Source organism: Aptenodytes patagonicus, chromosome 30, assembly GCF_965638725.1.
Source record: "Aptenodytes patagonicus chromosome 30, bAptPat1.pri.cur, whole genome shotgun sequence".
NCBI classification, from domain to species: Eukaryota; Metazoa; Chordata; class Aves; order Sphenisciformes; family Spheniscidae; genus Aptenodytes; species Aptenodytes patagonicus.
Genome location: NC_134978.1, coordinates 351,308 through 372,348, shown reverse-complemented (window position 1 = coordinate 372,348; position 21,041 = coordinate 351,308). Strand labels below are relative to the sequence as shown.

At 60.7% G+C, this 21,041-nt stretch overlaps 1 protein-coding gene across 4 annotated transcripts; it reads right to left on the bottom strand.

Annotated features, from left to right (window-relative positions):
* Positions 1-3,076: 3,076 nt before the first annotated feature.
* On the bottom strand, positions 3,077-21,041 carry EVI5L (ecotropic viral integration site 5 like). 4 transcript variants are annotated; one of them, XM_076360788.1, is made up of 20 exons: positions 21,010-21,041; positions 16,235-16,434; positions 14,863-15,052; positions 14,476-14,700; positions 13,970-14,044; positions 13,544-13,669; positions 12,841-12,984; positions 12,584-12,673; positions 12,044-12,141; positions 11,871-11,931; positions 10,762-10,815; positions 10,212-10,244; positions 9,095-9,235; positions 8,760-8,888; positions 7,994-8,134; positions 7,304-7,456; positions 6,686-6,832; positions 5,939-6,034; positions 5,733-5,828; positions 3,077-3,281 (listed from the first exon to the last, which is right to left on the bottom strand). In XM_076360788.1, exons 2-20 carry the CDS (start codon positions 16,381-16,383, stop codon positions 3,081-3,083), a joined length of 2,349 nt encoding a protein of 782 aa, XP_076216903.1. In that variant the 5' UTR covers positions 16,384-16,434; positions 21,010-21,041; the 3' UTR covers positions 3,077-3,080. The 4 variants fall into 4 exon arrangements, with proteins under 4 accessions (XP_076216903.1, XP_076216906.1, XP_076216907.1 ...); XM_076360791.1 differs by lacking the exon at positions 5,733-5,828; XM_076360792.1 differs by lacking the exon at positions 7,304-7,456.

Here is a 21,041-nt window from a genome sequence, read left to right as displayed (position 1 = left end):
GGTGAATTTCAGGGTTTTTGGGGCCCCAGGGGGCCATTTTGGGACCCAATATCAGGGACTTTGGGGTACTGGCAGATTTTGGGGGGCAAATTCCAGGGGTTTTGGGGTCCCAGGGGGCCATTTTGGGGCCAATGTCAGGGATTTTGGGGTCCCAGCAGATTTTTGGGGTGAATTTCAGGGTCTTTGGAGTCCCAGCAAGTTTTGGGGGGTGAATTCCAGGGGTTTTTGGGGTCCCAGCAACTTTTTTGGGGTGTGTTCCAAGTGGTTTTGGGTCCCAGGGGGGCATTTTGGGACCAATGTCGGGGATTTTGGGGTCCCAGCAGATTTTTTTGGGGGCAAATTTCAGGGTTTTTGGAGTCCCAGGGGGCCATTTTGGGGCCAATGCCAGGGATTTGGGGGTCCCAGCAGATTTTTGGGGGGCGAACTCCAGGGGGTTTGGGCCAATCCCAGGGATGTTGGGAGCCCCAGCAGATTTTTTGGGGGTGAATTTGAGGCTTTTTGGGGGTCCCGTTGTCCCACAGCATCTGTATTTCTCTGTTACAGGGTATAAACAGCAGTGGGGGGCTGGGGGGGGTGGGGGGTGCAGGATCTGGCCCTCTCCTGGGCCAGGCCATGTCAGGGTGTCGTGTCCGTCCCCCCCCCCCCCCAAAATCCGGCCCCGCTGCTGGCTGTATTGGGGTCTGTCCGTCCGTGTCCGTCCCCCCCCCCCCCCCCCGCCATGTCCAGGATCCGGCTGGGGGGGGGAAGGTGTTGGCTGGATCCAGGATCCGGCCGCTGTCCGGGATCCCACCGTATCCAGGAGGTCGCCGTGTGCAGGATCTGGCCGTGTCCTGGGGTTGGGGGGGGGGGGGGGGGGGGTTGGGGTCTGGGGGTGTGCAGGATCCGGCCACGTCTTTGGGGGGGGGTGTCGGGGGGGGGGGGGGGCTGGGTGTCCCACTCCATCCAGGGGGCCGCTGGGTCCAGGATCTGGCCGTGTCCGGGACCCGGCCGTGTCCCAGGGTCCGGCTGTGTCCAGGATCTGGCCTCGGGCTGCGTCCTGGGGGGGGGGGGGGGTGTCCCATCACGTCCCTGGGTCCCTCCGTGCACAGGATCCGGCCGCTCAGGGATCCAGCAGTGCCCTGGGATCTCTCCGTGTGCAGGATCTGGCTGCTCAGGGATCCAGCAGTGCCCTGGGATCTCTCTGTGTGCAGGATCTGGCCGCTCAGGGATCCAGCGGTGCCCCGGGATCCCACCGTGTGCAGGATCCGTCCGCTTAAGGATCCAGCGGTGCCCTGGGATCCCTCCGTGTGCAGGATCTGGCCGTTCAGGAATCCAGCGGTGCCCCAGGATCCCTCCGTGTGCAGGATCCGGCCGCTCAGGGATCCAGTGGTGCCCAGAATCCCTCCGTGTGCAGGATCCGACCGCTCAGGGATCCAGCGGTGCCCCAGGATCCCTCTGTATGCAGGATCCGGCCGCTCAGGAATCCAGCGGTGCCCCGGGATCCCTCTGTGTGCAGGATCCATCCGCTCAAGGATCCAGTGGTGCCCCGGGATCCCTCCGTGTGCAGGATCTGGCCGTTCAGGAATCCAGCGGTGCCCCAGGATCCCTCCATGTGCAGGACCCGACCGCTCAGGAATCCAGTGGTGCCCCAGAATCCCTCCGTGTGCAGGATCCGACTGCTCAGGGATCCAGTGGTGCCCCAGGATCCCTCTGTATGCAGGATCCGGCCGCTCAGGAATCCAGCGGTGCCCCGGGATCCCACTGTGTGCAGGATCCGGCCGCTCAGGGATCCAGCGGTGCCCTGGGATCCCTCCGTGTGCAGGATCCAGCCGCTCAGGGATCCAGCGGTGCCCTGGGATCCCACTGTGTGCAGGATCCACCCGCTCAAGGATCCAGCGGTGCCCTGGGATCCCTCCGTGTGCAGGATCCGGCCGCTCAGGGATCCAGCGGTGCCCCGGGATCCCACCGTGTGCAGGATCCGACCGCTCAGGGATTCAGCGGTGCCCCGGGATCCCTCCGTGTGCAAGATCTGGCCGCTCAGGGATCCAGCGGTGCCCCGGGATCCCACCGTGTGCAGGATCCGGCCGCTCAGGGATCCAGCGGTGCCCCGGGATCCCACCGTGTGCAGGATCCGACCGCTCAGGGATTCAGCGGTGCCCCGGGATCCCTCCGTGTGCAAGATCTGGCCGCTCAGGGATCCAGCAGTGCCCCGGGATCCCTCCGTGTGCAGGATCTGGCCGCTCAGGAATCCAGCGGTGCCCCAGGATCCCTCCGTGTGCAGGATCTGGCCGCTCAGGAATCCAGCGGTGCCCTGGGATCCCACCATGTGCAGGATCCGGCCACTCAGGGATCCAGCGGTGCCCCGGGATCCCTCCGTGTGCAGGATCTGGCCGCTCAGGGATCCAGCGGTGCCCCGGGATCCCTCCGTGTGCAGGATCTGGCCGCTCAGGGCCCTGCCGGGTGCTTGGGGCAGCCGCAGGCCCAAGACCTTGACCCCCCCACAGCCGGATCCCGCCCTGGGGTGCCATGGATGTCCCTTAGTGTCCCCTGGGTGCCATGGGTGACCCTTAGTGTCCTCTGGGTGTCCCCCGGTGTCCCCTGGGTGCCACAGGGCCCCATAGGTGCCCACGGTGTCCCCTGGGTGTGGTGGGTGTCCCTTAAGGGTCCTCTGGGTGCCATGGGGCCGCTGCGTGTCCCTTAGTGTCCTCCAGTGTCCCCTGGGTGCCACAGGACCCACAGGTGCCCTTAGTGTCCCTGGGTGCCGTGGGTGTCCCTTAGTGTCCTCTGGGTGTCCCCTGGGTGCCATGGGTGTCCTCAGTGTCCCCTAAGTGTCCCCTGGGGGCCCTCAGTGTCCCTTGGGTGCTGTGGGCATCCCTCAGTGTCCCCTGGGTGCCCCTAGGGTGCCATGGGGCTGGTGGGTCCCTCACATCCCCGATGTCCCCATGGGTCAGGGTCCCTGGGGTGGCCCCTTGGGCTTGCTGTTGCTGCTTGTCCCCCACGTCCCCGACGTCCCCAATGTCCCCGTGGATCAGGGTGCCATGGGTGCCCCCCTCGGTCTCGCTGGTTGCTGCTGTCCCCCATGTCCCTGACGTCCCCGTGGGTCACGGTGCCGTGGGTGCCCCCTCGGTCTCGCTGTCGCTGCTGTCTCCCATGTCCCCGAGGTCCCTGAGGTCCCCGATGTCCCCGTGGGTCAGGGCGAAGGGTGGCAGCTCCTCGTCGGAGGAACCCAGCGAGTCCTCGTCCCCCAGGCGTGTCCCCAGCCCCACCGCCCCGAAGGCCAGTGGCCCCCGCAGCAGCCGGATCTGCGGGGACAGGGGACAAGGGGACAAGGGACATGGGAACACAATGGGTGATGGGACAAGGGGATAGGGGACAAGGACAAGGGGAGCGGGACAGGGAACAAGGGACAAGGGACATGGGAACACAGTGGGCGATGGGACAAGGGGATGGGGACAAGGGGACAGGATGGGGAACAGGGGACAATGGGGCATAGGATAAGGGGACAGGGAACATGGGGACAGGGATGGGGCCAAGGTGACAGGGGATGGGGACAAGAGGATGGAGACAAGGGGACAAGGGGATGGGGACAAGGGACATGGGAACATGATGGGTGATGGGACAAGGGGATGGGGACAAGGGACATGGGAACATGATGGGTGATGGGACAAGGGGATGGGGACAAGGGGACAAGGGGATGGGGAAAAGGGACATGGGAACATGGGTGATGGGACAAGGGGATGGGGACAAGGGGACATGGGGATGGGGACAAGGGACATGGGAACATGATGGGTGATGGGACAAGGGGACATGGGGACAAGGGGGACAAGAGGACAGGAGGCCATCATGGGTGATGGGACAAGGGGATGGGGACAAGGGACATGGGAACATGACGGGTGATGGGACAAGGGGACGGGGACAAGGGAACAGGATGGGGAACGGGGCACAAGGGGACATGGGATAAAGGGACAAGGAAGAAGTGGACAGGGATGGGGCCAAGGTGACAGGGAACCGGGACAAGGGGATGGGGACAAGGGGACAGGATGGGGAATGGGGGACAGGGGGCATGGGAACACGACGGATGATGGGACAATAGGATGGGGGACGAGGGGACAGGGTGGGGGACAGGGCACAAGGGGACACAGGATAAGGGGACAGGGAACAAGGGGAAGGGATGGGGCCAAGGTGACAGGGGACGGGAACAAGGGGATGGGGACAAGGGGACAGGGACAAGGGACATAGGAACATGATGGGTGATGGGACAAGGGACAAGGGGATGAGTGATATGGGGACATGGGGTAAGGGGACAGGGAACAAAGGGACAGGGATGGGGTCAAGGTGACAGGGACAAAGGGATGGGGACAAGGGGACAGGAAACAAGGAGATGGGGGACAGGGACAAGGGCATGTGAGGAATGGGACCAGGAAGAAGGGGATGGGGACAAGGTGACAGGGACAAGGGGACATGGATAAGGGACAAGGGGATGAGGACAGTGATGAAGACAAGGGGACAGGACAAGGGGACAAGGGGACAGGGACAAGGGGACAGGGAAGGACCAGGGGGATGGGTGGGGGACGAGACAGGCAGAGGGGTGGGGAGAGAAGGGGACAAAGGGACAGGAGAGGGGACAGGAGGGGACAAGGGAGCGCAGAGAAGGGGAGGAGGGAGGAGAGAGGGGGAGAGACATTGTCACCAGCTGTCCCGGTGCCACGTGGCCCCGCAGGGACATCGCCGATGGCACCGAGGGGACGTTGCCGATGGCGCCAGCGGCCAGCGCAGCCCCGCTCGGGGACTGTCCCCGACGTGTCCTGGCCTTGGGGACATCGGGGACCCTTCCCCGCAGGGGACGATGTCCCCTGTCCCGGGCACGGCGGGGTCACCCCCACCTGTGGGAGGGTCCCTGAGGCATTGCACGGGTGCCAGACCCTGTATGGGGGTCCCACAGCACCCGTGGGTGCAGGATGTGGGTCTCCCATCACCTGTGGGTGCTGCAGCACCCGTGGGTGCAGGACATGGGACCCGCAGCACCCGTGGGTGCAAGACGTGGGTGCTGCAGCACCCGTGGATGCAAGGCACAGGTGCCGCAGCACCCATGGGTGCAGGGTATGGGTCCCCCAGCACCCGTGGGTGCAGGACATGGGACCCGCAGCACCCGTGGGTGCAAGACGTGGGTGCTGCAGCACCCGTGGATGCAAGGCACAGGTGCCGCAGCACCCATGGGTGCAGGGTATGGGTCCCCCAGCACCCGTGGGTGCAGGACATGGGACCCGCAGCACCCGTGGGTGCAAGACGTGGGTGCTGCAGCACCTGTGGATGCAAGGCAGAGGTGCCGCAGCACCCATGGGTGCAGGGTATGGGTCCCCCAGCACCCGTGGGTGCAGGACATGGGACCCGCAGCACCCGTGGGTGCAGGACATGGGTGCTGCAGCACCCGTGGATGCAAGGCACAGGTGCCGCAGCACCCATGGGTGCAGGGTACGGGTCCCTCAGCACCCGAGGGTGCAGGGTATGGGTCCCCCAGCATCCGTGGGTGCAGGGTACGGGTCCCCCAGCACCCAAGGGTGCAGGGTATGGGTCCTGCAGCACCTGTGGGCGCAGGGTATGGGTCCCGCAGCATCTGCGGATGCAGGGTACGGGTCCTGCAGCACCCGTGGGTGCAGGGTATGGGTCCCGCAGCATCCGTGGGTGCAGGGTACAGGTCCCCCAGCACCCGTGGGTGCAGGACATGGGTGCCACAGCACCCATGGGTGCCTTACCTCGGCCTTGAGCTCGTCGATGTGGTCCTTGAGCTGGCGGATGTACTGGGCGGCGTCCGAGTGGTTGAGCTGCCCCTGGATCATGCCCTCCTCCCTCTGCGAGTGCGGGCGGGTCAGCGGGTGCCCGTCTCCCCCCCCCGTCACCCTGTCACCCTGTCCCCCCCCTTGTCCCCCCCACCCCACCCCATCCCCTTGTCCCCACTCACCTGGATCTCCAGCTCGGCGACGCGCTGTCGCATCTCGGCCAGGGCCGCCATGCTGTCAGCCTCGCGCAGCCGCACTGCCATCACCTCCTCCTTGCTCTGGGGACATTCGTGTCACCCAGTGCCACACCAGTGCCACTCTGGTGTCACCCCCCCACCCCAGGGGAGGCTCCAGCCCTCCCTGTCCCCAGGGACAAGGGAAGGCCGGTGGAGGGGACGCCGGGGGTGGTGGAAGCCTGGCGGAGGGGAGGTGGGGACCCCGTTGGAGGGGACATGGGGACTCTGTGGGAGGGGACAGAGAGTCCCCGTTGGAGGGGACATCGGGACCCCAAGGGAGGGGACATTGGAACCCCATTGGAGGGGACATGGGGACACCATTGGAGGGGGTGATAGGATGCTGCTGGAGGGGACATTGGGACCCTGTGGAAGGGGACGATGGGACCCTCTCAGAGGGGACACATTGACCCCCCCTTGGAGGGGACACAGGGACCCCAGTGGAGGGGACAACTGGGACCCTGCAGAAGGGGACACTGTGACCCCATGGGAAGGGCTGTGGGTGTCCCCAGGGAGGGGACAGGGGTGTCCCCATGGGAGGGTCTGCAGGTGTCCCCGGGGGGGATGACAGGGGTGTCCCCATTGGAGGGTCCGCGGGTGTCCCAGGGGAAGGGATAGGGAGCACCCATGGGTACCCCCAGTGAGGTGACAGAGGAGGGCCCGAGGGTGTCCCCAAGGTGTCCCCAAGCGTCCCACCTTGCACTGGGCCTCGGCGTGTTTGCGGTGGCTCTCGCTGAGCTGCGCCTGCAGCCCCTTGCTCTGCGCCGCTGCCAGCCGCAGCTGCTCCCGCAGCCCCGCGCAGGTCTGCTCCGCCCGGCCCAGCACCGTGCGCTGGATCTGGCCCTGCAGGGGACAGGACTGTCACCACCCTGTCCCTGTCACCCCCACCTCCCAGCTCCCTCAGCCCCCGTTCCCAGTCTGGCCCCGGAGCGGGGCGGGGGGGGCAGGACTGTCACCACCCCGGCCATGGTCCCTGTCACTCCCCCCCTCAGCTCCCGCAGCCCCGCGCAGGTCTGCTGCGCCCGGATCTGGCCCTGGGGGGGGGCAGGCACCCAGCACCCACGGACCCAGCACCCCCAGTTCAACCCCTCCTGCCCCAGCACCCCCAGTCCAGCACCCACAACCCCAGCACCCCCAGTTGAGCCCTCCAGCCCCCGGTCAGGATGCGGCCTGGGCTCTGACCTGCGTCTCGAGCTGCAGCACCAGCTGGTGCAGCACCCCCAGCCCTAGCACCTCCAGTTCAGCACCCATGACTCCAGTACCCCACAGTTCAGCCCCCCCAATCCCCGGTCAGGATGAGGCCCGGGCTCTGACCTGCGTCTCGAGCTGCAGCACGCGCTGGCGCAGCGCCCGCAGCTCAGCCTGGGCCTGGGCTTCCCGCAGCCGCGCCGCCACCACGGCCTCCTGCAGCGCGTTGGCGTTGCTCCGCCGCGGGGACTCCTTCCAGCGCCCGCCCGCCCGGCCCGCCTGCGCCCCGCACCCGTCAGGCACCCGCCGGGTGGGCGGGGGGATCCAGGCGGATGGGAGGGGACTGAGGTGTCCGGACGAGGGACCCAGGTGGCAGGGAGGGGACCCAGGGGGCCAGGAGGGCACCCAGGCAACAGGACAAGGGACCCGGGCAGATGGGAGGGGACACAGGTGGCTGGGAGGGGACCCAGATGTTGGAACAAGAGACCCAGGTGGCTGGGAGGGGACGAGGTGGCCAGGAGAGGACAGAGCCATCAGGACAAGGGACCCAGGCAGGCAGGAGGTGACCCAGGTGGCCAGGAGGAGGACACAGGCATCAGGACAAAGGACCCAGGCGGACAAGAGGGGACTCAGATGTTGGAACAAGGGACCCGGGTGACCAGGAGGGGACCCAGTCAACAGGACAAGGGTCCCAGGTAGCTGGGAGGAGACCCAGGTGCCCCAGGGGGGACCCAGGCATCCAGGGGGGACCCAGGTATCGAGGGGGACACCCAGGTATCCGGGGGGGGACGGACACCCAGGCGTCCGGGTCCATACCTGCCAGCTGTCACTGAGGTCCTTCACCTGCTGCTGCAGCTCCGTCAGCGACTTGACGGCCTCGGCCTCGCGCAGCGCCAGCGCCTGCAGCTCCTCCTGCAGCCGCACCACGTTGTCCTCGTCCGGCAGCAGGCTGTTCCTCTGCAGGGACACGGGGGACATCGGTGGGGACACCCCAGGGTGGGGACACGCCGGGGCGGGGGCATCTGATATCGGCGGGGACACCCCGGGGCAGGGACATCCTGGGGCAGTGGCACCGGACGTTGGCAGGGACATCTCGGGGCAGTGACATCGCGGGGCAGTGACACTGCATGTCATCAGGGACACCTCGGGGAGGTGGCACTGGTCATCGGCAGGGACACCCCAGGGTGGCGGCACTGGGGGTTCATCCCCCTCTGCCAGGTGGAGGTGGGGACACTCATGGGGCATTGCGGGAGATGATGGAGGACACCGGGGACAGAGGATCTCCCAGGGACACGTGGCACCGGGGATCCCTGGGCACAGGGGGAACCCCTGGGGACACTTGTGTGGCACTGGGGATCCCCAGGGACAGGGGACACCAGGTCCAGGACCCCCCAGGGCCCCTTGTATGACACTCCCTGTCCCCAAGGCCACTTGTGTGACACTGTCCAATCTCAGGGCCACTCGTGTGACCATCCCCGTCCCCAAGACCACTTGTGTGACACTCCCCATCCCCAGGGCCACTCATGGGACCATCCCCGTCCCCAAGGCCACCAGCGTGACACCCGCGAGCTGTCCCCATCACCTTCTCCATGTCGAGGACTTTATCCTGCATCTCCTTGAGGGCGCCAAGGGTCTCACTCTCCCGCAGCCGCGACTGCTCCAGCTCCGTCTCCAGGTGGGTGACAAACTCCTCGCTGAAGCGTGGGTTCCCCTGCCACCGTCCCCAGTGTGTCACCCGCGGGGCACAACACCCGCTGAGCCCGTTCCCCGCCCCCCCCCTTGCCTGCAGTGGTGGCACCCACCACCCGCACCCGAATCTGAACTGCAGTGGGGCGCGAATTGAAAGGGGGACACGTGGGGGTGATAGGGACGTCTGGGGACACCTGGGGACATCTGGGGACATCTGGGGACACCGACCTGCTGGTCCTGCAGCTGCCGGATGGTGGTCTGGGCACGCTGCAGGTTCTCGGTGGCCGAGGTGCAGCGTTGCTTCACCACCGCCAGCTCCCGCTTGATGATGTAGTTCTCCTCCGCCTCCTGCGCCCGTGTCACCTGGCCCTGGGGACAGCGGGGATGCGTCACCACCATGGCATGGCGCGCCCGGTTCTCCCCCGCAGCGTGTCACTGGGAGGGGTGTGGTGGTAGCGGTGGGGTGGGGGGGACAAGGGGGTGATGCTGGGGACACGAGGTGACGCTGGGGACATGGGATGACGCTGGGGTCAAGGGGGTGACACCAGGGACGAGGGGTGATACCAGTCCCGCAGCGGGTGAGGCTGGGGACAAAGGCACGATACTGGGGACAAGGGGGTGATGCCAGCCCCACAGCAAGGCCAGGGATGAGGGGGTGACGCCAGCTCCCCCCCAGCAGGTGACAGCGGGGACGAGGGGGTAACACCAGAGTGATGCTGGCCCTGTGGTCAGTGACACTGGGGGCAAGGGGGGGGTGACACCGGGGATGAGGAGGTGATGCCAGCCCCACATCAGGTGACACCAAGGAGAAGGGGGTGACCAGCCCTGGGGGGTGACACCAGCCCCATGGCAGGTGACACTGCAGACAAGGGGGGTGACACCAGCCCTGGGGGGTGACACCAGCCTCACAGCAGGTAACACTGAAGACAAGGAGGTGACACCAGCCCCGTGGGGACCTCCAGGGCCATTTTGTCCCCTCCGAGCCGCTCTCACCCCACAACCCATGACTTTCCACTCAAAATCCACGTATTTTGGTCAAACTCATCAAAACGGCGGCTTTTACCCCATCTTGGCCAACCCCCCCCCCCAAGTGCCACTGCGTCACCCCCCCACTTTCCACCAAGCCCCAAAACGGGCCAAACCCCCCCATTTTCACCAACCACCCCCAAATCCTCCTTCCCCCCCCCCCCCAAAGCGGGGAAGGTGCGCGGGAGCCTCCGGCAAAGCAGGAAAAAGGGCAAATCTTCCCCAAATGAGCCAGACGCAGGCGGGCTGGGAAGCGAAAGGGGGAAGAAAAGGGTTAAAACGCAGCGGGAAAGAGAAAAATAGCTATTTTTGACGCTACCTGGATGAGCCTGTCGGCGAGAGCCGCGCTCTCCTGCGGCCGCCGGCGGAGAAGAGAGAGAAAGAGAGGAGAGACATAACGAGATAAACGAAGGAGACGGAGGCAGCGAGAGAAGCCACGAGGCGGAGGCACCCGGCAACCTTCCCGCGCATCATCGGTTCCCGTTTTGGGGTATTTTCCAAGGATTTTAGCTCTTTTTCCCCCGTGCCGGGGAGGAAACACGGCGATGGTGGTGTTTTGCCCTAAAACGGAGCGTTTCCCACCTCCCGGAGGGAGACTTTGTGTGGGAAAAATGATGAAGCAGCCGCTCGCTGGACTTAAATCTCCTATTTTTGCACCAAAATGGTGATGGGAGGGGGGATTTTGGGGGTGCAGCCCATAAAAGGGGTGCTGGAGGTTGCGGGGTTGCACCCATGGGTGCTGGGATCTCTGGGCGGCGGCAGCACGGGTGCCCCAGGGGAGTTTGGGGTGCTCCAGGGGAAATTTGGGGTGCTCCAGGGGGGGTTTGGGTGCCCACAGCGGGTTTTGGGGTGCCAGCCGTGGGGCTCACCTTCTCCAGGGTTTCGATGCGCTGTTTCAGCAAGCGGTTCTCGGTGCGGAGGCGCTGGGGGGAAAAATGGGGAGGAATTAGCCCCGGGGGGGGGGATGATGTCCCTGGCAGGGGGGTCGCTGAGCCTGGGGACAGCCCGGGGACAGGGGGACGTGGGGGTAAGGTGGCCCCGGGGATGGGCTAAGCCGTCCCCGGATGGCTCCAGCGACCCCGGGGATGGGTCAAGTGGCCCCGGAATGGCTCAAACAACCCTGAAGATGGGACAAAGTGGCCCTGGGATGGCTTACATGGCCCTGGGGACAGGCTAAGTGGCCTTGGGGACAGCTTAAATGGCCCTGGGATGGGTCATGGTGGCCCCAGGATGGCTTAGATGGCCCCGGAGATGGCTCAAATGGCCCCAGGGATGGGCTAAACGTCCCCAAGGATGGGTGAAAGTGGCCCTGGGATGGCTCAAACTGCTCTGTGACAGGTCAGGTGGCCCCGGGATGGCTTAAGTGGCCCTGGGGATGTGCTAAGCTGCCCCAGGAGGTCTCAAGTGACCTGGGGATAGCTCAAAAGGTGCTGGGGACAGGCTAAATGGTACCCAAGATGGGCTAAGTGGCCCTGGGGACAGCTTAAATGGCCGTGGGATGGGTCAAAGCGATTCCAGCATGGTTTAGATGGCCCTGGGGATGGGTGAAGTTGTCCCAGGATGGCTCAAGTGGGCCTGGGGATGGGCTAAGCCATCCCAGGATGGCTCAAGTGACCCTTAGGGACGGGTCAAGTGGCTCCAGGGAGAGGCTAAGTCACCCCGAGATGGCTCAAGTGGCCCCAGGAATGGGCTACATGGCTCCGGAATGGCTCAAAGTGATCCCAGGGATGAGTCAAGGTGGCCCTGCGATGGCTTAGATGGCCCCGAGGATGGGCTAAGCCATCCCAGGATGGCTCAAACGGCTCTGGGAATGGGTCAAGTGACCCTGGGATGGGCCAAAGTGGCTCCAGGATGGCTTAGATGGCCTCAGGGATGGACTATGCCATGCCAGGAGGGCTCAACTGTCCCTGGAGATGGGCCAAGTGGCCATGAGGATGGCTCAAGTGGCCCCAGGATGCCAACGCTTGACCTGTCTCACCTTGATCTCGATCTGCTCCTCCATCTCTTTGTTCTTGATGGCGGCGTACTCCTTCTCCAGCCTGCTCAGGACACGGGGACAGGCTGGGACACGAGGACGGGGACCAGATCCCCCTGGCCCTGTGCCCCACGGCTCTTGGGGGGACCCCACCCAAGCGCAGGAACCCGTCTCACCTCTTCATCTTCTTGGGGTTGTACTTGACCTGGAAGGCCCTGAGGATGAGCTTGTCGGGGCAACTGTCGAACTGGTGTGGGATCACCTTCTGGAAGTACTGCGGGTGCGGAAACCGGCCATGAAACATGGTCCCAAAATACAGGCCATCACGTAAACCAGCCCCCAAGTAGGGCCCGTTGGATAAATCTGCCCCAAAACAGGCCCTCGTTGCATAAATCCCCCCCCAAAATACAACTTATTGCATAAACCAGCCCCAAAATATGGCCCATCGTGTAAACCTGAAATACAGCCCGTTGCATAAAGCCATCACAAAATATGGCCTGTTGCGTAAATTGGCCCCAAAACACGTCCCGTTGACTAAATCTGCCCCAAAATACGGCCCATTGGACAAATCAACCCCCAAATATGACCTGTTGCCTAAATTTGCCCCAAAACGTGACCCGTTGGACAAATCTGCCCCAAAACGTGTCCTGTTGGACAAATCCACACCAAAACACGTCCCGTGGGCTAAATCCACCCCGAAAGCCACCGGCACGTACCTGGGACATGCCCTCCATGTCGAGCTGAACGAGCTCAGCCTGGTTGAACTGCAGCAGTGCCATCCCCACGCGGAAGACGATCTCCAGCCCCTAACAGGAAGGGTCCACGCTTGACCCCACGCCATCGCCTTTCCCACCCGGGGTTTGGGTTTTTTTTCCCCAAAACCAGACCAGCTGGCGTGGGGAAGAACGTTTCCAAGTGGAAAACGTGGTTGTGGTGCCTTTGTGATTTATGGTGTTGGCCGCGGCCCCGTTACCTCGTACATGAAGATGTCGAAGACGCGCGTGGCCACGGGAAGGGGGAAGGTGGTGAGGAAGAGGGTGAGGAACCAGGACGAAGCATACATGGAGGTGAGGAAGCTCTGCGAGCGGAAGTGGATGTTCAGCTCTGGCAGCTGCTCCTGGATGTAAGAAATGGAAGAAATGAAGAGAAACGGGGAATGGTGGATGTTTTTAGGGGTCATTCACGGCTGCCGAGGTTTGAACAGGTCCACGAGGTCTTGTGGAGGTCCCTGAGGGGTCTCATGGAAGGTCCTCTGGGGGAGGGCTTGTGGATGGTCCCCAGGGTCTCATGGATGTCCCTCAGGGCATCTCGTGGATGGTCCCTGGGGTGTCTCATGGATGGTCCCTTTGAGGGTCTCACAGATGGTCCCCAGGGTCTCACAGATGGTCCCTGGGGCATCCCATGGAGGTGCCCTGGGGTCTCCTGGATGTCCCCAGGGTGTCTCGTGGACGTCCTTGGGGTCTCACTGATGTCCCCCTTGAGAAATCATGGATGGTCCTCAGAGCATCTCATAGACGTCCCCAGGATCTGTGTTGCTGGACATGAGCTCTGTTGGAGGAACCCATTTCTCCCAAGAGCTGCCACATCACTCCTGCCTCTCCCTGACCTTGTCCCCTGGCTCTACCCGCTGGTTCCCACCACCCCGAGCATTTTGGGGGGCATGGGGCAGCACTTACCTGCAGCATGTACTCAAACTGGTAGATGCAGAGGCCCAGCTCGGCCATGCTGGGTTTGAAGAGCTCCCGTAAGCGGTATTCCTGCATCAGCCTCACGAACACGCAGAAGGCCTCTTCCTCGGGCATCTGGAGACCCAAAGGGACATGAATTCCCCCTTAAACCTCTGCCGGCAGCTCCGGACACAAAGCCTCTTCCCATCAGGTGACGGGATGGGATGGGACGTGCCGGGAGCCGTCCCTGGGTGAAGGGGAATGCGAACGGGGGATTCTAAACCTATCAGGAGTAAGTGGGATGGTGGGAACGAGCCCATTTTGTTCCTGAGGATCAAGAAAAAGGCTCCTATTCCCCAACCCCATTCTACCACGTCTCCGGAGGGTGTAAAAAACCCATTGGCAGGTTCTCCTCGCCCCGGGGCTGGCACAAACCTGCATGAGCAGCAGTCCCACGATGAAGGCGCTACCCTGGCAGTATCCGACCTCCCGGTCCACCAGCGAATAGGCCTGGAAGGAGGAAAAGAATTCAAAATAAATGTATGTGTGAGCAGGGGGATTGGCCAGGCCACCATCCCTGCTTGCTGTGGGAGGGCAACGGCGGAGGGAGGCCTTGACCACGGAAAATAGCTTTTTTTTGGTTGACAACACCTCCTGTGAACACAATGTTGCCGCAAACTCGAATTTAGACCCCCAAAGACTCAACTATCTGTTTCTTAATTCAGAGTAAAACTCAACAGGAAAAATGAGGTCTGGGACAGATGGGGAATGAGGTCCCTTTGCGAGGAAAGGGCTGTCACGCTGCAAGAAGTGACGGTTGCAGGAGTTTGTGATGGAAACCAAACCCCTCAAAAATTAAGATCCAGTTAAAACAGCTTCAAAACCCAAAGCGGCGTCCGGGCTGTGGCCAAGATCCGTTGACGTTCGAGGAAAGACGTTACCTTCATGACGTTGAAGAGCACCTCCTGGCCCAGACTGTCCTGTCCCTTGAAGAACTCGTGCTCCGGGTAAGTGCGGGCGATATCCCGTCGGATGAGCTTCTCGCAGGGAGAGGACATCTTGAGCAGCTCCGAGTATTGGTTTTTGACAGGCATGTCGGTGGCACTGCAGAGCAGCTGCCAGACGATGGCACGGAAGTGGTGGGGGATCCCTTTGCGGATGAGCTCCTGCGGAAAAACGGGGCAAAAACCTGAGAAAATGGGTTTCAAGAAGATGGGGAAGCTCCTCGTGGATGGGGAGACATCATCCTGTCCCGGCACGGGGAAGATCATGCTGCAGATTTTTGCAGCGGGGTTAAAATATAATTAAAAATAAAGCAGTTTCCTCACCTTCAGCAGCTTCTCCTTCTTCTTCCGCCACTCGTCCCACTCGTTGACGATGCGGCCCCAGAGGATCCAGGTGTCCTCCTCGAGGTGGCTGAGGTTGGAGGAGGCCGAAGAGCTGGAGACCAAGGATGAGCCGCTGTTCCTTCGTGAGCCGTTCATGGAGCGCATCGACTTGGAGTCGGCCTCCAGTAGCCTGCGAGAGACCGAGATAGCCCCAAAAAAGCCCCAAAGGAGGAGAGAGCCCCCAAAACTGCCTGAAAAGAAGAGATATTCCCCCAAAACAGCCCCCAAGGAGAAGAGATTCCTACAAAGCCATCCCAAAGAAGGAGATACGCCCCCAAAACAGCCTCCAAGGAGAAGAGATTCCCCCCAAATTGTCCCAAAAAAGGAGATACTCCCCCAAAACAGCCCCGAAGGAGGACAGACTCCCCCAAAACTGTGCTAAATAGAGGAGACATTCCCCCCAAACAGCAGATATTCCCCCCAAATGCTCCAAAGAAGGAGATATTTCCTGAAAACTGCCCCAAAGGAGGAGATATTCCCCAAAAACCACTCCAAAAGTGGAGATATTCCCCCAAAACTGCCGCAAAGGAGGAGATATTCCCCTCAAACAGCCACAAAGGAGAAGAGTGTCCCCCAAAACCAGGCTAAAAGAGGAGAGAGTCCCCCCAAACCACCCCAAACAAGCAGATACTCCCCCAAAACCGCCCCAAAGGAGTAGATGTTCACCCAAAATGCCCCAAAGGAGGAGAGATTCCTCCGAAACCACTCCAAAAAAGGAGATATTCCCCCAAAACCGCCCCAAAGGAGGAGATATTCCCTCAAACCACCCCAAAACAGCACCCGGATGAGCTGTTTGCCCCGGCCAGATGCCGGCAGTCTACCCAGGGATGGTTTCTTTAATGAATTTGCTTAAAAAAAAGAGATTTCCAATGGGTTTTTTCCAAGAGTAAATTTGCTTCAAAATGGCTTTGCAAGGAAATTTGCATTTCAGGGCTTGATTTTAACACCGGTTTAATGCCAGCGACGGCGCTTTTTTGCCCGGTATTTCGGCAAAGCGAGCCTCAGGGCTCGTTTCCCATCAAGAGCGGGTTTAAAACCCACCACCGAAGCGGGTGCGTTTATTATTTATTATTTCCAAACAGCCGCCTCCTTCCAGAAATCCCCTTTGCCTGCCTGAACGAGCAAACCCTGCTGCTTTCAAAGAGAAAAATAAAACCTTGAAAATAATAAACCGGAGTGTTTGCACCCCGGCTGGAGCGATGCTTGGGGGAAGCGGCTCGTCGTTGTCCGGTCTCTTTGATTTTTAAGGGAAACGCTTGCAAAAAAAGGACGATAAAAAGACCGAATGGGGCGGATAAAGCCCGGCACTCACCGATTTTGCTCCTCCAGCTTCGCCAGCAGCTCCAGTTCGTCGGGGCTGAGGTTTTCCGAGTCGGAGGTGGGCGAACACGCCGGGGCCGAGTTGACGGAGGAGAGGGCTTCGTGGGAGGACGAGTCGGGGCTGACGGCCGGCGACGCCATGGCGGCGGGGGCCGGCACCGCGCCGAGCCCGCGGGGCTTTCGGGGTCTCACCTGGAAAGCCGAGCGCCAGCGTGAGCGGGATGTGACACCCCCCCCGTCTTTTCCTCCTCACCACATCTTAAAATCTCTTAAACCCCCCCCCCCCGTTTTAGTTAATCTGATAGAAAACGGGACACGAGCGTCGCTCAGTTTGCAGCCCTGAGACACCCACTTAATTCCCTAAAAAAAAATAATAATCCATTTAAGCCCAGCTTTCACGTCAAGCCAGGTCTAAGGGCACCGCCCCGTGTTTGCCCTAAATTAGTTGCATTCGATTAGCCTAAAAACTGGAATTAAGCCCAATGTCCCCTCATTTTGGGAAGGAACGGGCCAACGTGGGAAGAGAGGATTTGCAGAAAGCTGTCCTCGCCGTGCATTTGCTTTAGGGGTTGACAGCACCCAGTTTGCCCATTTTGGCGGTGTTTTAGAGAAAAACGCCTCTTCGGGGAGGAACGAGTCTCAGTTTGGGATTGCAGGGACTGGCAGAAATGGGGCGAAAAACGGCGGTTTGAGGAGTGCTGCAAAAAGAGGGGTTCAAGCGGCGTCCCCGGCGGGGATTTGCTGGAGGATCGGCAGGGACTGGGATCCCTCAAGGCAGCTCCGGCCTTTTATGGGCTGAAAAACTCTCCTTTTGGTGAAAAAAATGCTGCTGAAGATTGGCAAAATGAACCCTCAGTCGCTGCTGTGGCCAAAGGGGAACGAAGAAAACGGAGGAAAGAAATAAAAAGCAGCAGCACCTGAAGGATGCGCCGTGAACGTGCGATTTACCTGATTTGGGCTTAATTTGCTCTCTGTGCAGATTAAATATGAATAAATAATAAACTCCCCTAATAAATCGGGGAGTTTTTAACCAAAAAGCCACGTTTCCGACCCCTTTTTTGGGGGGGAAAAAACGGCTGGCGGAGCAAAACGAGCTCGGAGGAGAGCAAGAGCAACGAAGGGGCGCCGGGCAAGCGCAGCCATAGCACGAACGGGGAAAATTCCGTGCCGTTGGGTTAACGGTTTTCCAAAAGCAGCAAAATTTAACAGAGCGGCTTCGGGGGAAGAATCAGGTCAATCGTTAACGGGATCACGCAGATTTGCTTATTAAGCAGGAAATTTTATAAGGGGGGGAAGAAAAAAAGCCTTGATTATATTTAATTCAGCCCCAGGCCGCCCGTTGCGGGATGGGGCTCGTCCAGCCGCGCCTTCGTCTCCAGGAGAGCCGTTAATTTATTTGCTATAATTAATATTTCCCTGCAAGACCTTGCTGGTTGACATCACCCAAAATACTGTTTTAACGAAAAAAAAACCCCAACAGCGAGCGCCGTCTGCGGCTTCGCTGCAAAATTATAAGTTACCGATCAAACAGCGGCCGCGGCACAACCTGCCAGGGTTCAACGGGCTCGAGAACGTCCCGAAACGGCTTTTTAGGAAAATGTTCATTTCCACGTCGATGTCGGGGCGGGGGGGGGGGGGAAATAAAAGCAACAACCACGCGTGGGTGAGCACGGGATGGCCGAAACGCATGATTTCAGCCCCAAAATGAGGTAGGCAGACGGTAATATTGTTTATTAGACCCAGAAAAAAACAGGTGGAAATGGGAAAAGAGGAGAAAAGGCAAGATGAAATTTTTCAGTGGGGTTTTTTTGGGGTGAAATCTCGGTTTTCCAGCATGGGGAGAAAGGAGATAGTGGCCGCCGGCCTTCAGGGGTTCCTGTTGTGCCGAGAGCTCGTTGCGGGGTGATGGGTATCGAAATTTGCTGAAAACGCTTGAATTTGGAGGGGAAAAAAAAGAGTCGGGGAGGGGGGTTGTCAAAGGCACTGAGAAAATTGGGGGAAAAAATGGTGGAAACGGTCCGGGAAACGCCACCGCAGTGCCCAGACTCTGTTTTTAGGAACGCGGCCCAAAAAGGGGCTTGGTCGATCCCGATTTCAGCCTGTTTGTGACAGCGGGTTAATAAAAAAAAAAAAAATAACTTTCCGGGTGCGCTGCGGAGTCCTCGAGGTCCCCACGTGTCCCCGAAGTCCCCACGTGTCCCCGAAGTCCCCACGTGTCCCCGAAGTCCCCACGTGTCCCCGAAGTCCCCACGTGCTGCTGCCACATCGACTCATTTTCCCCCCAAAATCCCATCGCTCAATCAAAACGCTGTTAAAAAAAGCCAAAAAAAAAAAAGCCAAAAAAACTCCCAAAAGCCCAATTTCAGCAGGATGTCAAGACGCCGACCTCGAGCTTGGAGCATTTCAGGAGGAAAATGTTAAAATTTCCCCCGTTCCGCTTAAAATTCGCCCATTCGTAGGTTTTTTTGACCCACTTGCGCGGCTTTTCCGTAGAGCTTTGTACCGTTTCCGCGGTGTTTTGTGCCTTTTCTGCCCCCTTTTTATGCCTCTTCTGCGCCGTTTTTGCCTTTTCCGCCCATTTTTGCAGCGTCTCTCCGTGTCGTTTTGCACCTTTTCCACCCCGTTTTCACAGTATTTTCGACGCCGTTTTCTCAGCGCCTCTCAGTGCCGTTTCGCGCCTTTTTTGCACCATTTTTGCCGCGTCTCCCAGCCGTTTCCGCTTTTTTTTCTGTGCCGCTTTCGCCGCCTCCTCTTAAAAGTTCATCAAAGCGGGGATTCACCCCCAGTTTCAGCAATTTTTGGAGGCGCCGGGTAGTGACGCTGGCTTCCCGTTGGCTACAAACCATCAAAAATCCGCCAATTTTGCCAGAAACCCCAATTATTAACGTGCAAAAGGAGCCGGATAAGGGGGAAAAAAAAAAAATTGATTAAACCACAAATATTTCAGCGGGACGTTCTCGAGCTTCACCATCATCCGTGATCGGCGGAAAGAGGAGGAAAATGGCTAAAAATGGGTTTAAACACCGCAAGTTTTACTGCTGGCAGGGATGAAGCAGGTGCAAATTTTAAGCTAAAATCCCCCTAAAATACCACCGGGTTTAAAACCGACCAAAACCCACCCAAAACCAGGGGAAAATTGAATTCGGCATCAAAACGCAGCGAGGAAACCACCCCCCCGCCCCGGCATCGGCCACCAAATTGCATTTTCAAATGTGGCTTTTTGGGGAAAACCTACCCAAAATGCCACTCGGGTGGCGATTTTTGTGTTTTTCGCAGTCCTAAATTGGTTGAAACGAGCCCAAAACAGGGAGGGTTTGGTGTCTTTTGGGATTTTTCACCAAAATAGGGTGGGTTCCACCCCCCCACCCCCCCCCCCGCCCCATTCCAGGCTGCCGGTGGCGGCAGGTATTAAACGCCACCGGCAACGCCGCCGGCGAAGCCCTGATTGATGGAAAACCATCAGAAAAAGGGGAAAAAATCAAAAAGGGAGGGTGAAATTGGGGGGAAAAAAAAACCACCCCTGTGATTTTATGGGAAACACGAGTCGCTCTGGCATAGCTAAAATCCCTGGGTTTGAACCCAAAAGGAGAGGCACGCCGGGGACGGCACAAAGCCGTGGCTCCGGGGGCTGCGGCCGCGGTTGTTCCATCTTCTGGGCGGCTGCAGGGGGTGTGTGTGTGTGTGTGTGTGTTTTGGGGGGCACCCAGGGACACCCCCCCCCCCCCCAAAGCCCCTCCCCACAGATGGGGGGCACAGGGATGCTGGTGGAGAGGGTGGGTGTGCACTGGCTGGGTGGGAGGGTGTGTGTGATAAAAGCCCCCCCCCCCCCACTAAATGACATTTGGGGGACCGTGGCTGTGAAAGGGGGGGGGGGTCCAGCTGCCTGCTGCAAACCCCCCCCCCCTTTTTTTTTTTTAACCAAAACCTGATTATTTTAAGGGAAAAAAGAAGCGAGGGACAACACCCTCTTTGCACACAGGAGTGCAGCCCCCGGCAGGCTGCAATGGGGGGGGGGGGGCAATAAAGGAGGGGAATGGGGGGGGCAATAAAGGAGGGGAATGGGGGGGACCCCCCCCAGTGTCCCCCTCTGTAGTGGGGGGGACACTCCTAATGTCCCCCCACAGAATGGTGGGGGCACCCCCAATGCCTCCCCCTCCAATGTAGCCCCGAATTACCCCGCATACCATGGTGGGGGGCACCCCCATGGTTTCCTGGGGGGGGGGGGGTAAACTCCCAATTGCTCCCCAAAAGTAGGGGGGTAACCCCATTTACCCCCTTAGCCTGGGGGGGATCCCCCAATTACCCTATAGTCCTGAGGGGGGGTACCCCCAGCCACCCCAATAGGCAGGGGGAAAATTATCCCAATACCCACCCCCATATGGAAGGGGGTTACCCCCAAATGCCCCCCCCCGAAATAGGGGGTACCCCCAATTACCACCCAGCTGGGGGGGGGGATATTTACCCCAAATTACCCTCCCCCCAGCATTTACCCCCATAGACACCCCCTCCTCATAGCCTGGAGGGGGGCTTTACCCCCAAGAGCCCCCCAGGGGGGTCACCCCCAATTACACCCTCACCCGGGGGGGGGGGTGTTACCCCCAATCCCTCCCCTAACCTTGGGGGGGGGGGCTTTAGGCCCAATTACCCCCCAGGGAGGTGATTACCCCCGACCACCCCCCATAGCCCTCCGGGGGGGGGCACCCCCCATTCCTGAGGGAGGGAGCCCCCCCCCCCAGGGGGCGGGGCGCCCCTCCCGACCCCTCCTACCTGCGAAGCGCTGCCATGGCGACCGCCGGCTG